This window comes from Nanorana parkeri, unplaced genomic scaffold (genome assembly GCF_000935625.1).
Source record: "Nanorana parkeri isolate BGI_ZX_2015 unplaced genomic scaffold, ASM93562v1 scaffold246, whole genome shotgun sequence".
In the NCBI taxonomy this organism is placed as follows: Eukaryota; Metazoa; Chordata; class Amphibia; order Anura; family Dicroglossidae; genus Nanorana; species Nanorana parkeri.
This window is the reverse complement of record NW_017306514.1, coordinates 1,043,343-1,057,043: the sequence shown is the minus strand read 5'-3', so window position 1 is coordinate 1,057,043 and position 13,701 is coordinate 1,043,343. Positions and strand designations below refer to the sequence as shown.

Genomic DNA, 13,701 nt, shown 5'->3' with positions numbered 1-13,701 from the left:
TATCTGAGAGTTCAGAATACCTTTTATAGAAATTAAGTAGTAAAGATCTGTTTTTATTTTGTATTATTCATTTTTTCAGATTGATGACATCGATTTGATCAGTGCAAACATGGAGAATGCTTTGGCTTCTATCGGAGGTTTTTGCTGTGGCCGATCATTTGTTATTGATCACCAGGTTTGTGTAAATTTATAGTTTTAATTACAAAAACTAGGAACCATCACACAAATAGAGACACCACCCATGAATATGCAATATATATCAACAAAAGAGAAAGAAAGGGGCTTTCTGGTGACCTCTAGAAAATACCGGGGAATTGGTCCAGAAATAAGGTCAGTTGATTCATAAATATAATAAAAATTCATTTTTAATACAATCAATTCATAATGTCAATACATATAGATATATATTAAAATTCATCCAGATAAAAATCATAAATAGATGTATGCAACATAAATAACCTCACTGGAACCCACACAGAAATCATGATTATAAATTCATATATTGGTCATTCCTCTCATTGTATTCCTGTCTGGATATATACCCGATTGCTGATTCTCCTCGCATACCCCTTAAAGTGCCAGTAAACCAAAACTTATTCATTTAATAGTAAATGCCTGATGAGCATGTCCGTTACTAGCACGTCGCTGTGTTAACATTCTGCAGGCCAGTCTGCACTCCCCAGCTTTGCCACTTCGTTCTATGCACACTCCTGCTTTCTCTCCCGAACAGCCAATGTTTTGACATGTCATCCTCTGTTCACCTCATTGAACACAGTCCCATGTGGCCTCATGAGTTCCATTTTGTTGTGTGCGGCCTAAGACCTGAAAATACAACAGTGATTTTAGCAAGACACTTCACGCTGCATCTTAGCCCTGTCCACATATCAGACCATGCAGTACTGAGGAAAAAGAGACCGATTACTTGAGTAAAAAAAGTATTTCTAATCATTTCAGTGTTGAAATATATGTACAGATTGCTTACTCTTGTTATTCACAATACATAAGGCAAAAGGGGTGTACATGGGTTTATATACAGTACACTTTAAGACTATGAAACTGATTTCAGAAATACACCTGAGGCATATTGTATTTGTTAATACTTTAGATATTTTATAAACTTGACTTCTGCATATAGTATTCACAAACTGTCAGGTTGCTCTCCTGCTTTTCTAGTAGGAGAAAGTTGAATATTCTAGAACAGTGTTTTTGTAAATGTATTGAAGGAGCGCACCATGGATATTTAAGTGGCAGTAAAGGAGACCAAAAACCGGAGTATAATTTAAAAAAAATAATGAACCTTTAAAAAGGAAGTACAAAAATAGAAAAAGTCACCGGCACTCCGAATATTAAGTCAATAAGGATTTATTGACCCAAGTGATAGCCCCTCTAAGCAATGTTTCGGACCATGCGGCCCCTTCCTCAGGCAAACCGATTGTTACTGCTGCACCCGCCCCGCTGCATTGGGTATTCTCCGGAGTGCGATGGGATACATGGACTTTTGTTTAAAAGGAAGTAGTCTGCAAAGTTTTAGTACTTCAAGATGGCTGATTTGTTAGGAGATGTGGGACTAATCCCTATTTAGTTAGCCAAAAAGAAAAAAAGTCTACAGTCCTACACTGGCCAAGAGATTAGAAAAGGAGGGCTCTCCAATGGGAAACCTGCAGTTAGGTTTGGCTATGATTGAATCATTGTGGTGACGCGGCCACCTTACACAAACCCACCCCTGCTAGAGTTGAATTGGGAACCTGATGCAGGACTGTTGGCACAAGCTAAAAGCTGTGATTTTTTTAAAAGAGGAATTTCTACCATGGGGTACATTGAAATAGTCCAAAACAGCATTGCTGCCTGTGTCAATACCTATTCCTGACGTTTCTCTTCTCTTTTAAAATGTGTACCTATTGATTACCATGTATACCTAATGTGGCTAGCTAAAATCCAGAACCCTTTGACATATCTTCATATATCCACTGTATCCTTGATAGTTACTCGGTCAGGTCGAGTTTTTCCCCCTTATACCTTAAAGGAGAACTATGGGGTTAGGGCTTTTCCCCATAGTTCTCTTTAGGGTAACGGGAGGACACAAACTAGCGTCCTCCCATCGCCCTAAGCTCAGTATTATGTCTGGATTATGTACTATGTCTGGATCCGCCCAGCTGCGTGAGTGACAGCTGGCTCTGCCTATCTAGAGGCACAGCCAGCTGTACCCACCCTCAGTCCCTCCCCTGTCACGGCAGAGAGCCGTGAAAGGATCGAAAGTGAGCGAACACCGGTATGTGTTCACTCCCCGATCTACTGAGCCGACCTGTGACAGTTTCATGGTCACAGGTCGGCTAGAACTATGAGGATGAGTGAAAAGCACTCACCTCATAGTTCTCCTTTTAACCCATAATAACAAATACAGAGAGACTGCCTAAACCCATTAGTAGCACCCCCTTGGTTACAGACTGAGACTGCTGGTTTAGTGCCTCTACCCTGGATGGTGGTGCCCAACTACAGGTCTCCTGCTGCCTCTTCAACCTAGAGTATACAAGTCCGACATTTTCTTTCTATGCAATCTTGTTATCCAAGTAGCCAAAAATACAATGTTCTCTGTAATTATTGGTAGATAATAGTATAAACACTTTATAAGGCATTATGTATATAGCATATTCTTCAATATTAATACTTCTGCTGTAAAAAGGACTGGTTAGCACCTTAAACATCCACTTTGTGAATTTGTCAAACTTCATTTTACAGAGACTTTCTGGACAAGGCTACTGCTTCTCAGCCTCTCTGCCTCCGTTATTGGCTTCAGCTGCCATTGAAGGTCTTAACATTATGGAGGAAAACTCGGGTAACCTTTTTACTTTCCTAAAAAAATTCATTTTGAATCAGTGCATGACAGCAGCAAATACCTGAAACATTTAATAGTTTACAGGTTGTTTCAATTTTTTGACCTGGGTGGTACACCAAAAATTATATCTAAACAAGATTTATCAGAAAAGAAACATGGCGGACGCTGATGCAGACCACTGCTGAAAATTCAGGTTGCTTTGCTATCCTGCTGATACTCTGATTTTCAGTTCAGATTCGGGACAAGTATGCAGATCAGGAATTCTAATTTCATTGGCTGCAATACATGGTCAGTAAGTCTGAAAATAATGAAGGCAGAACATCAGCCTGCCAGCCAGACAACCAGCATTTTCATGTCAGAGAACTCTGTTTGTATGTTGTAACTCTATGAAAAGGCTATGGGGGGGATTTATCAAAACTGGAGCAGACAAAATGTGGAGCAGATTTGCACTGCAGCCAATCAGCTTCTCTTTTTCAAATCTTACCTGAGCAAACTGAAGAGGTGCTGATTGGTTGCCCTGGGCAACTGCTCCAGATTCAGTTTGCTCCAGTTCTGACAAATTCCCCCCTATGTATTTTTCTCATATTAGAATAAATTAAAGGAACCTTACGCTAGCCACATTTTTTTAATTCACACATGCTTCTGTCTTTTTTCATTTAATGAAATAAAAAGGAAATTGTGGTTGCTTAATCCTATATGACTGAAATGTAATTGTCGATATTTTATTTGGAGCAACAGTTTTATAAGCATCACACTTAAAACGAAAAGAAAAACCTTTTAATACACTATGTAGTTTAAAACCTGATTAGAAAAATTTAGAATTTTCGCCGCAAATCTTCAGAAAATGTAATTCTGCTGCTTTTGCAAGGTAGTAGAATTTGCAAAAAGCAAAGTATTACTCGCCACAGTACCTGTGATATTTCAATAAAAATGCTGCATGGAGTGTGTTTACAGATTTCTATGTGGAAGCATGAGTAGGCAAGACGGACATGGTGGGACATAGCCGCTTGTTATCATTGCATAATCTCTTTTAGTTTTGGTAAAATTAATTATTAAATGACTTTGATGGAAAATTGCAGCAATGCTAATAATATTGCACTCTATACCTTTTTGTATGTGCAGTGCAGCTGAGTGTTGTGCTATGTTGGCAATTGATTAATGCAGAAAGTGTATCGTTTATGCCCTTTATTGGTTAAATAAAGTGACACTAAACTCAGGAGTTAAATCTTGAAACTGCATTCAAGTACCTTTTAACTATTACACAAGTAAGATACATTTCTGTTATCACTCAGCTATAGATCATCAAATCATCTCTGAATTGGTGCTGACACTGTCCTTCTGGAGGGGGGCTACTTTTGTTCCCCATGTGTGTTGTAAAGTAGTCACCCCTCCCAAGTTCGCTCCCATGATGGACTACAATCTCATGTTTAGGTTGCTAATTTGTATTGAGATTGTAGTCCATCAGAGGCGTAAGTTTGGAGTGGTGGCTACTTTACAACACACACAGGGACCATAGGGAACAAAAGTAGCCCCCCTCCAGAAGGTAGGACAATGTCCGTATGATACAAGAGATGATTGGAGGATCTACAACCGAGTGATACACAAATAAGATCCGTTTCTGTTAATCGTTGAGGTAGTTGAATGCATTTTTAAGATTTAACTCTTGTTTAGTGTCACTTTAACGAATATGCAAACCCTAACCATCAACTTCTCTTATTTGCTCCCTTTTGGTCTGTTTAATATACAATTGAAAATGTTTTTTTTTAGATCTATTCAATAGGTGTAAAAATACCTATTGATCCTGCTAGAAATCTAGTGCTGTCCTGTGCACTCTGCAGTGTTATCTCAAGCAGTGTTTTTAACCTGCCCAGTGTGAATTGGAGAGCATCTTCCTTCCTCCTATGTTATGTAGAGGAGGACAGGGGGAGTTGTTCCTCTGTCCTTGGGTGATAACACTGCTCCTCCATAGATACAGTGTGTTGTCACCCTAGGAGAGGGAGTGTTTTACAGGCAGGATCGCCAGATGAGAAAAAGAAAAAGCCTAAAAAACACAATCATCTAAAGTTGGGTAGGCTGCAATATTTCATTTTTGTTTTTGGGTTTAGGTATACTTAAATACTTTTACATTTTAAAGCTGCAAACTTTGTGAATGCATACGAACGGAGATGTGTTTTGTTCTGTATGTTTGTTTTTTTATTATGTTGGTGCTGTTACCAGTGCATTTTTAAAACTGCTTGCATTCCATCACATCACTGGTTTGTTTTTTCAACAGAAATCTTCCATACTCTGAGAGAAAAGTGCAAGCATATCCACAAAGCATTGCAAGGGTGAGTATACACTGCTGAATTCTGCATATAAATGTATGCATGTTGCATGGAATAATATTGAAGGCTGGCTGAAAGTCTGCTTGTAGCAATCAAGCATTTAAGTTTTGATTGTTTTACAGTTTTGTTGAAGCATTTGTAGGGTTTTCTCTATAACAACTTTTACATATTCATTATATAGGAATGGCTTAATTGAAACTCAGTGTTGCCATCCATTTCAGCTGTAGGGTTATCGGGTAGATCTGAAGTGTATTCATTACCACCATGCCTCTGGCCCTTTCCTTTGACAAACCAGACATTAAGCCCATCCTTTTTCTATCACTCCTCCATTTTCTGCCTGCGTTAAAGCCAAAGATCAGCGGAAATTAATGGCACTAGGCAGAGTACATCTGGTATAAAGAGCAATCAATGCAAAGGGCAAGTGCTCCTACATGTATTTATTACCTCATCTGTGTTTTAGGTGGAGTTCTCTTTTTAAATCAGTGCTAGTAATCAGATGTCTTCATATAATTTTCAAAAACTGTCGTGTACAATTTAAGTAACTAAACAAAGTCTCATATTTTTCATGAGCATTCGCTGCCTAACATTAAAAAAATATTTATTTTATGTGTGTGTGTGTGTGTGTTTCCGCCGACAGTGGCCACCTTATTCCAAAATATTGTTGAAAACTGTCCCAGGTGCGCTCAAGGAAATGGGATACAAAGGGTCCATAGGAAGAGGCACTCACAGGTCTTATAATGAAGCAACATAGATTAATTTACTGGTCCAACTTTCGACAAGGCACTGCTGGTCTTTCTCTAAAGTGTCTCTTCCACTGGACCATTACATACACACACACATATATAGTTTCATAATCAATTAGTTATATTAAAAAAACCTCTCAAATATATTTAACAACTATTCTCATAACCGATTATTATCGATTTTAATGTATGTATATATATAGATATATATATACACACATACACACACACTATAATATAATTAGTTAAAGGTTTGCTTGCACGTGGTAGAAGTATGCAGGAAAGTGTGACATAGATTATGAAACAAGAAAGCAAGTTCTGACCTCCTGTCCCGTTTTTAAGCACGCTTCCTTTTCATATTTTTACACCTTCTGCTGTCTATGACTAACAGCAGCAAGATCTGAGATTGCAGGCACGTGATTGTCGCATATCCTTTTGAACTAAAAGTAAGATCATCTGTGTAAGTGGTTCTCTCATTGAGATTGTTTTTACGCCAACCCTAAGGCAACTGCAATCTTCACAAGAAATGTGGCAGATGTCTCCAATCCCCTGTGACCCACCAAAAACCTCCAGCAATTCTCTCCTGGCTGTCTGTAATTTCTCCTTGAGCTTCATTAAATGACACAGGATCGCCTGGAGGTAGTGGGAAACTTAACACTACTTATGGCAATAATGGTACAGCGGCATTATCCTCTTATTTAAGGCTGCTGGTGAGGTCACTGTTCAGTCATCATCACATTCCTTCTGACCTTGTATAGTATTCTCTAATCATCACAATCTTGGACACTCTAGGGAGTACGGGCGCTCTGAAAGTTACATATGTTAACAGCTTGAAACAAGCATAATACAACCCAGCAAGTCATTGTCAGAGTTTGAGCTACAAAATAATGCAATAAAAATGAATATGAAACATAATGCTTAATTGAAGGAAAGGCCCTACCTTCTTTAAATATATACATACTGTTTATGTTGTGTGCTTACTAACAGATTTTACTGGATGCAACACAGTGACTGGGTAAAAAATTAATAAACAGAGGCATTTAAAAGGGACAGACACCCATCACTTTGCTGCATATTTCTGGGCTTTGAGAGGTTTGCAGCTGGTAAACAGAGTGATTGTTACACAATTAACAGTACAGAGAGGCAAGTAAAGAGAAGCTGTTTACAATGGAAGGAGCTTTCCATTGTCTGAACTGACAGTAACAGGAAGTTGTCACCACTGCTCCCTTCACTTCTTCTGATGTGCGCAGTTTATATTGAAACACAACTGTCAAAATAAAGTAGCGCTTTGTAATTCTTAAATTTAGCAATGGGTTTGACTTTTTTTTTTTTTTCCTATTAAATAAGAAAACTTTGGGCCCTGGTTCTCATTTGTGATTTTTGGACCAAGAAAGCCCCCTGGTTCTGTCTCTGTTTATAGATATAGGGACTCTACAGTAAATCCCCTCTACTTGTGTTCCTTTTTTATAATGATCTCCAGCAGTTTTGTTTTAGATAACAATGGCATTGCTATCCTGTTACTTGATTGCATTGTTCTGAACTTTTAGATATAATGGTTCTTAATGACCTATTAGTTTGTACGGGAGTTACTAGGTTATAGGTGGCACTGGTGGATGGGGGGACCTGAATTAATATGCAGATAGGGGCTTTTTAAATTCTACAGAAGGCTCCAGTACATATAAATGCCTTATTGCGTTCATGAACACAAATCCAACAATCTGCTTTGGCATACCTTTTTAGAAGATGCCATTTCCTTTATCTTTCTCTCCATAAACCTGAGTATTTTCTGTAAATAATTCTGTATGTGACTATTTGTTCAGCATTCAGGGTCTGAACGTTGTTGGCGACAGCTTCTCCCCCGCATTTCATCTTCGGCTAGAGAAAAGCACTGGTTGCCGGGAAAAAGATGTAAAACTGCTACAAGATATTGTAGATCATGTAAGTGCTGTAAATGACCATTGATTTATACTCTGACTGATTGTAAACTCCCTCATGTGCACAAAGACAAAGTATTATAATAACTGACACTAATCATTGCCAGATCCAGCAGACTTTTCCTTGACCCTTTCAACCATGTCCTTTTGAGACTAGTGTTGTGATTTTACACAGAAATACCCTTGCCATAGGATGATGAAATGTGATCCCTCTCCTGTGACATCGGCTGTAGTTTCTGTGTCATTCTGTGGTTTTCTTTAATAAATGGCTTGGCTAAATCATTGTTGAATCCAGTTAGAAATGAGGACCAGTACATGCCCGCAACCTTGTTTTTAGAGTGAAACTGGGTATAATAAGGATTAATGTGAAAGTGAGTGTTATCATTACCCCCCAAAAGGGGACCAGCCTGCAACTTCAAAGTCTTAGTCTCTCTACACTATATGTCATGTCCATAAAGTATGCAGAGAAACTCCCGATACCCAAGATCTTAGAATGAGATGCTGCTTCTTAAGGCATGTCGCCACCTTTAAAAGATGTGGATTATGGGGTTGGGCCCCTGGAGGTAAGGTTAGAGGGAAGGTATTGTGAGCCAGATACCTTTTCTGATAGAGGCTACCATTGTCTGATTGATTCTCGTTGCAAGGCAGTGAGGTACTGTACATGACCAATCCAATTTAGTTTATTGAAATGGAAGGGGGAGAGAGGAAGGAAGCTCCTATTCTGCAGGGTAATATAGGTATATATTTATGTTTTATCAATGCTTCCTCAAAGTTCATTTGTTGACAAACTAATGGAACTCAGAAGTAGTCAATGGTATTTTTTTCCCAGTTTACAATAATGAAATTAATTATACGACAGAATATAGCAATCTTGAATCATTTTATTTTGGGGAATTTGTTTTCTACTTGCTTTTACTTTCTAAGATGTCAGTGGTTTCTAAGGGTGTTTGTTTGTTTGTTAGTTTCCAATCTCTACAAACACTTCAACAGCGCAGGTGGATGCTGCGCTCATCACTTATCTAGGGGAGGGGGGACAGTAGTCATGAGCTGACGTTTCAGAGATTTATTACACAGCAAATGTGGCATATATGGTATAATACGTTAATTCTAATTCATTTTGTTGTGCAGTGCATGAATAGGAAAATTGCCTTAACCCAAGCTCGTTATTTGGAAAAAGAAGAAAAACATCTTCCACCGCCAAGGTTAGTATTTGTACTTGTAATAGCTGTGTTTTCAACATAAATACATGGAGGGATTGTAATTACTTTACTAGAATGCTACAAAAAAGTATTCAGGAAATGTATGGGAGGGATGTCACATGGGGGTTATCTGATGCTAAATCTGGTACATTTATTAAGATTTGATGATGGAATATGTAGGAGTACACTGACTGATATTCTTACTGAACACATACTTTAACAATCAGAAGTAAAGTATTGATGTTTCTACCCAACATGTTTAAGTAAAAGAAAAGGTTTAGTTTTTTTTTTTTCTGAATTTACCTTTTAATGCTGGCTAATTGTGGTGCAGTTTTAAGTCTTCCATCAATTTTCAACTGCAGGAATCTGTCATCCAGTATCTTGTCTTTCACTGTTATTCAACCAAGCAATCTAGGCCTCTGCGGAATTTGATCAGAACCACAATAGCGCCAGTGGAAAAGCATTTTCAATCAATATCCTCCCCAGTTTTGACTATTTTGTCTATTGAATTTGGAAAACAGTCAGAAATGCAGGTGGCAGATTGTTATGGACCAATCAATTTTATGCATTCATGTTTTCATATAAAAGCTGATGGCAAGCTTTCAAACTATACAAGTCTATGGCCTCCTTACTTTTCTTTAGAGTCCCCTTCAGAGATCCCAACAGCTGTAAGTTTCATACTGTTCTTCGTACCGTGACTTTTGCTGTATGGATAAAACATAAATGACTTTTAGCTCCCTTTTTTTTTTTTCCATCTTTTTTTTAAGCTTGGTAGTCCTTGACAGATTTTAACCAAGCTTAACATTTTCTTTAATCTCAAGTATATAGTAATGGTCCTTTTTATGATGCTAAAGTGAATTCAGCACTGGGGTAGGTTTGATCAACATTCTACCCCCGTTCTGTATGGTCCCCCTTCTCCAGGGGGACCCAGTGGGGGAGGCAGTGTTGATCAGTGGCCTGGTGCAGTCTGTCACACCTTGAACATTGCATGCAATGTTTCAGCCATTGTAATAAGAAGCCACACCAAGCAAAGTCCAAAGTATGTTTCAGCTCAGTAAATGCTTTCTGACAGGTTAAGGGGGTGCTTGTCAGGGGTTAAAGAATGCATTCCTAGCACCTACTTCAAACGTTAGTAAAGAAATAGTCTTTTGATGTCCAAAGTGACTGAACTCGACTGTCAAGCTTTGATGCGGAGTAGTAGTCTGGTGTTTAACACTATGAATTACATACAGCAGTGACACTTCAGTGTTGGCTTTTATTCACAGCTGGGTGTATTGATTAGCTCCAGAGCTGTCTCATCATAAACCTATATTAAAGCATGAATTGGCTATTCTATAAAATCTTTCCGACAGGTAGAATCCTCCGTGAACAACTTTTGAAGGGAATTTATCAAAACTGGAGCAGACAAAATCTGGAGCAGCTGTGCATGGCAACCAATCAGCTGCTGTCTTTTTTTTTTCTTTCAAATCTTAACTGAACAAACTGAAGAGAGAAGCTGATTGGTTGCCGTGCACAGCAGCTCCAGATTTTGTCTGCTTCCGTTTGAGAAATGCCCCCTCCCCCCTTGTGTCTAAAAATCTATTTTATTTAGTCTAAAAACTTAAACTTCTGAAAAGCAGCCTGTCTGTAGGTTGACCATTATACCCCGAATTTACTTGATTGATCACATTTTCTCTGTTTTGGGTGTCTTGCAGCATAAGAGTGATAGTCACTGTGGAGCAAACCGATGAAGAACTGGATTTAGCGGCCTCCGTGATCAAGCAAGCTGCATCTTTAGTACTGAATTAAATTTTTGAAGACATTACATCTCTCATAATTTGAGCTTGTCCTAATGGTGGTAATCTCTTGAACGGTATAAGGAATCGAGACCGAAGATCTTGCGTATCTAATGATGAAATGTTAGCGCAGCGTACATTCCGGGACAAAGGATGGGGGGGGGGATGGGCAGTAATACTGCCGAACAAATATAGCAGAAAACCAAATCATGGTACATGCACTTATGATGTTGTGTGCCTTTTTTTTTTACTGCTGTTACGCTGTGACTTTTCTACTTTTTTAAATAACTGTTTACAGAAATAAAAAGGTGAGTTATTCCCCATCATATGTCTACAAGTGCATGATGGCATCACTTTGGAAGTTTTAATGTTTTCTTTTAAGCTCACAACAATGCCCTTTAGTGTATTAAATTTCAATGGTTTTTATTATTACAAAATGCAAACTTTATATGTCAGCATTTAACGGGTGTGTGAAACTTCAGCTGTGTATTGATATACACATTTTATATCCATTAAGAGATACATAGATGCACTGATTTTCTGGTTGTTTTCTGTTTAACTGCTTCCAAGTAAAACTAAGACTAATTTGAGTTGTTCAGTTTGTTTGTGCATTAAAAATGATAGATTTACATATTTTTTAAAAACTAATGCATTTTGCTACATCATAGTCTTCTTCTATCATCCGTCTTAATATTGCCACTGTACACTCACACTTTTTTTGGTGTAAAACACTGTGAGTTCATTACGCTTGAAAGTAACAATAAGGCGCTGCTATAAACTCCTAGTGAACAATTTCCAATTCCGTCAGCACTAAATATAATGCCTGAGGTTATGGCACAAAGTTATTCTGGGCTTTCCTACCAGTTATCGAAATCAAACAGTGTTTTGTTTTATGGCCCTGAGTAGTATTATCAATATGAAGGAAGTATTTAAGTATAAGGAGCTATGATTATTTAAAATTGAAAGTGTGAAATGATTCATGTTGGTGGACCCAGTAGGGAAAACCTAGAATGGTAGACATGCCACAAATCGTAAAGCATTACTTATTTTTACAAAGGTGTTCTGTTGGATTCTGTGTTCCTTTGCCTCCTGTTAATATTTTTTAAAAAGTGTTCAGTATAAACTACACAGATTGCTGTTTAGGGCTAGTTCACACCAGCCTCAGTGCGTTCCGGCCGATTTTGGTTCTGGAACGCACTTGATCGCATTCCAGCCAGCACAGTTTGTTTTGGGAGGGGGCTTGGCTGTGCGTTGAATTCAACGGCACTGCAGCCACGCCCTCCAGCTGCAGTGCGATCGGCCACACTAGAACGTGTGGCACATCAGTGCCTGCGTTCCGGTGCGGTCAGAAAAAATGCTGCATGGACGATCGCACTGAGGCCGGAGGGCATGGCTGCCAGTGCCATTGACTTTACTGCCATGCCCCCTCCCACCCCAAAACAAAGTGAGCCTGTCGGAATGCGATCCAGTGCTTTCAGGCACCAATCGGCTGGAACGCACTGGGGCTGGTGTGAACTAGCTCTCAATCCAAAAGATGGGCAGTGCTTGATGGCATATTTAAGGGTGCACACTAAATGCAACAGATGGCAGTAGGATATTCCTCTATGGTAATGAGTTCAATGATGCATGTGCGGTACCAAGTTAACTATTTGTGAGCAGTGTTAGAACCCTGCTTGACCAAAATATAGACGTAAAAACACATACCTGAACCTTTGCAGGAGCAGCACTGTACTTTTAGAAATCTCATGAGGAAAACTTTTTTTTTTCTTCTTTCAAGGATTTACCCTTTTAATATTCACATGGATTCTGAGCTACTTCACACAAATAATCTCTTACCTCTATATATTGTCTTTCCCTGTGCTTTAACAGCGATCATCATAGACCCCTAGGTCAATGTAAAAACCGCTTTGTTTACATTCAATCTGTCCTCTGTCTGCACTGTAGAGGAGAGTTGCTTGCATCATACCAGGAACTAAAGAAGGAAGCCATCCGGGATCCCTCTAGTTGTACATTTTGCTTACCACCATTTAGCTGACTGGAATTATATGGGAAGGGAGGGATTAGTTAACCTTACGTGAGGTCTGGCTGCTTCTAGCAGTTTGTAATCTTATTCTTTAGTAATGACCCAAGTACAGTGGAATATAGAACTAAAGTTGGCCATTAATTGTTAGAATTTTGTTGTTTGTTAAACAACATTTTTTCCATCCTGCTCCTTCCATTTCTTTTTGATCTAAATTGATCAGCAATTTCATGCCATTACCTATTAGAAAATCGAAAGAATGTTCTGAAAACATTTTTTTTGTTTGTTCTACCAGTGCATAGCCAGCTTTACTTATGACTTCTGGTACTGAAGACACTGAATCTGGTAATCTCTACACTGTTAAACAGTGCAGACTGCAGAGAGACTGAATGTAAAAAAAGCAATGTTTACATTGGCCTGTACCAGCTATACTGCTCTTGTTGCAAAGGGACAGAGCAGTTTGCATGTATGAGGTTATATCTGTAAAGTGATTTGACCCTGGCTATGTTAAGAGCTTATGTGTGTAAAAAGTACAGTTATCCTTTAAAGGCAAAGTAGTTTGTTTCTTGACCGTGAACACACTCTCAGAGCTACATAACTTGGTATGCCAGAGCTGGTCAAATCAATTTGCCATGAGTGAGCCCATAGAAATCTGTAACTAGGAACGTATTCCCTGTGAAAACCAGTGCAGAATGGTATGTATAAAGTTAGGTATGTGTTTTCCTCTGGTCAGTGCAGAGCTTTAATTACGGGTGTGTATATTATAGAAGGGAAGTACTTCAGTAACATTTAGCTGAGACGTATAAGATGGCCTTCATTACGTTTTGATTTCTGTGATTAACGAAAATTCAAACAAAGCTATTTTGTCATATT

At 38.6% G+C, this 13,701-nt stretch overlaps 1 protein-coding gene across 1 annotated transcript in view; it reads left to right on the top strand.

Moving 5' to 3' along the window:
- SPTLC1 (serine palmitoyltransferase long chain base subunit 1) overlaps positions 1-11,470 on the top strand; it is a 41,740-nt gene extending 30,270 nt beyond the window's left edge. Inside the window, exons 10-15 of the mRNA XM_018556675.1 lie at positions 80-175; positions 2,737-2,833; positions 5,106-5,160; positions 7,721-7,838; positions 8,963-9,036; positions 10,728-11,470. Of these exons, the coding sequence (XP_018412177.1) occupies positions 80-175; positions 2,737-2,833; positions 5,106-5,160; positions 7,721-7,838; positions 8,963-9,036; positions 10,728-10,821 (534 nt within the window). The 3' untranslated portion in view covers positions 10,822-11,470. The remainder of the gene's footprint in view (positions 1-79; positions 176-2,736; positions 2,834-5,105; positions 5,161-7,720; positions 7,839-8,962; positions 9,037-10,727) is intronic.
- The last annotated feature ends 2,231 nt before the right edge of the window (positions 11,471-13,701 follow it).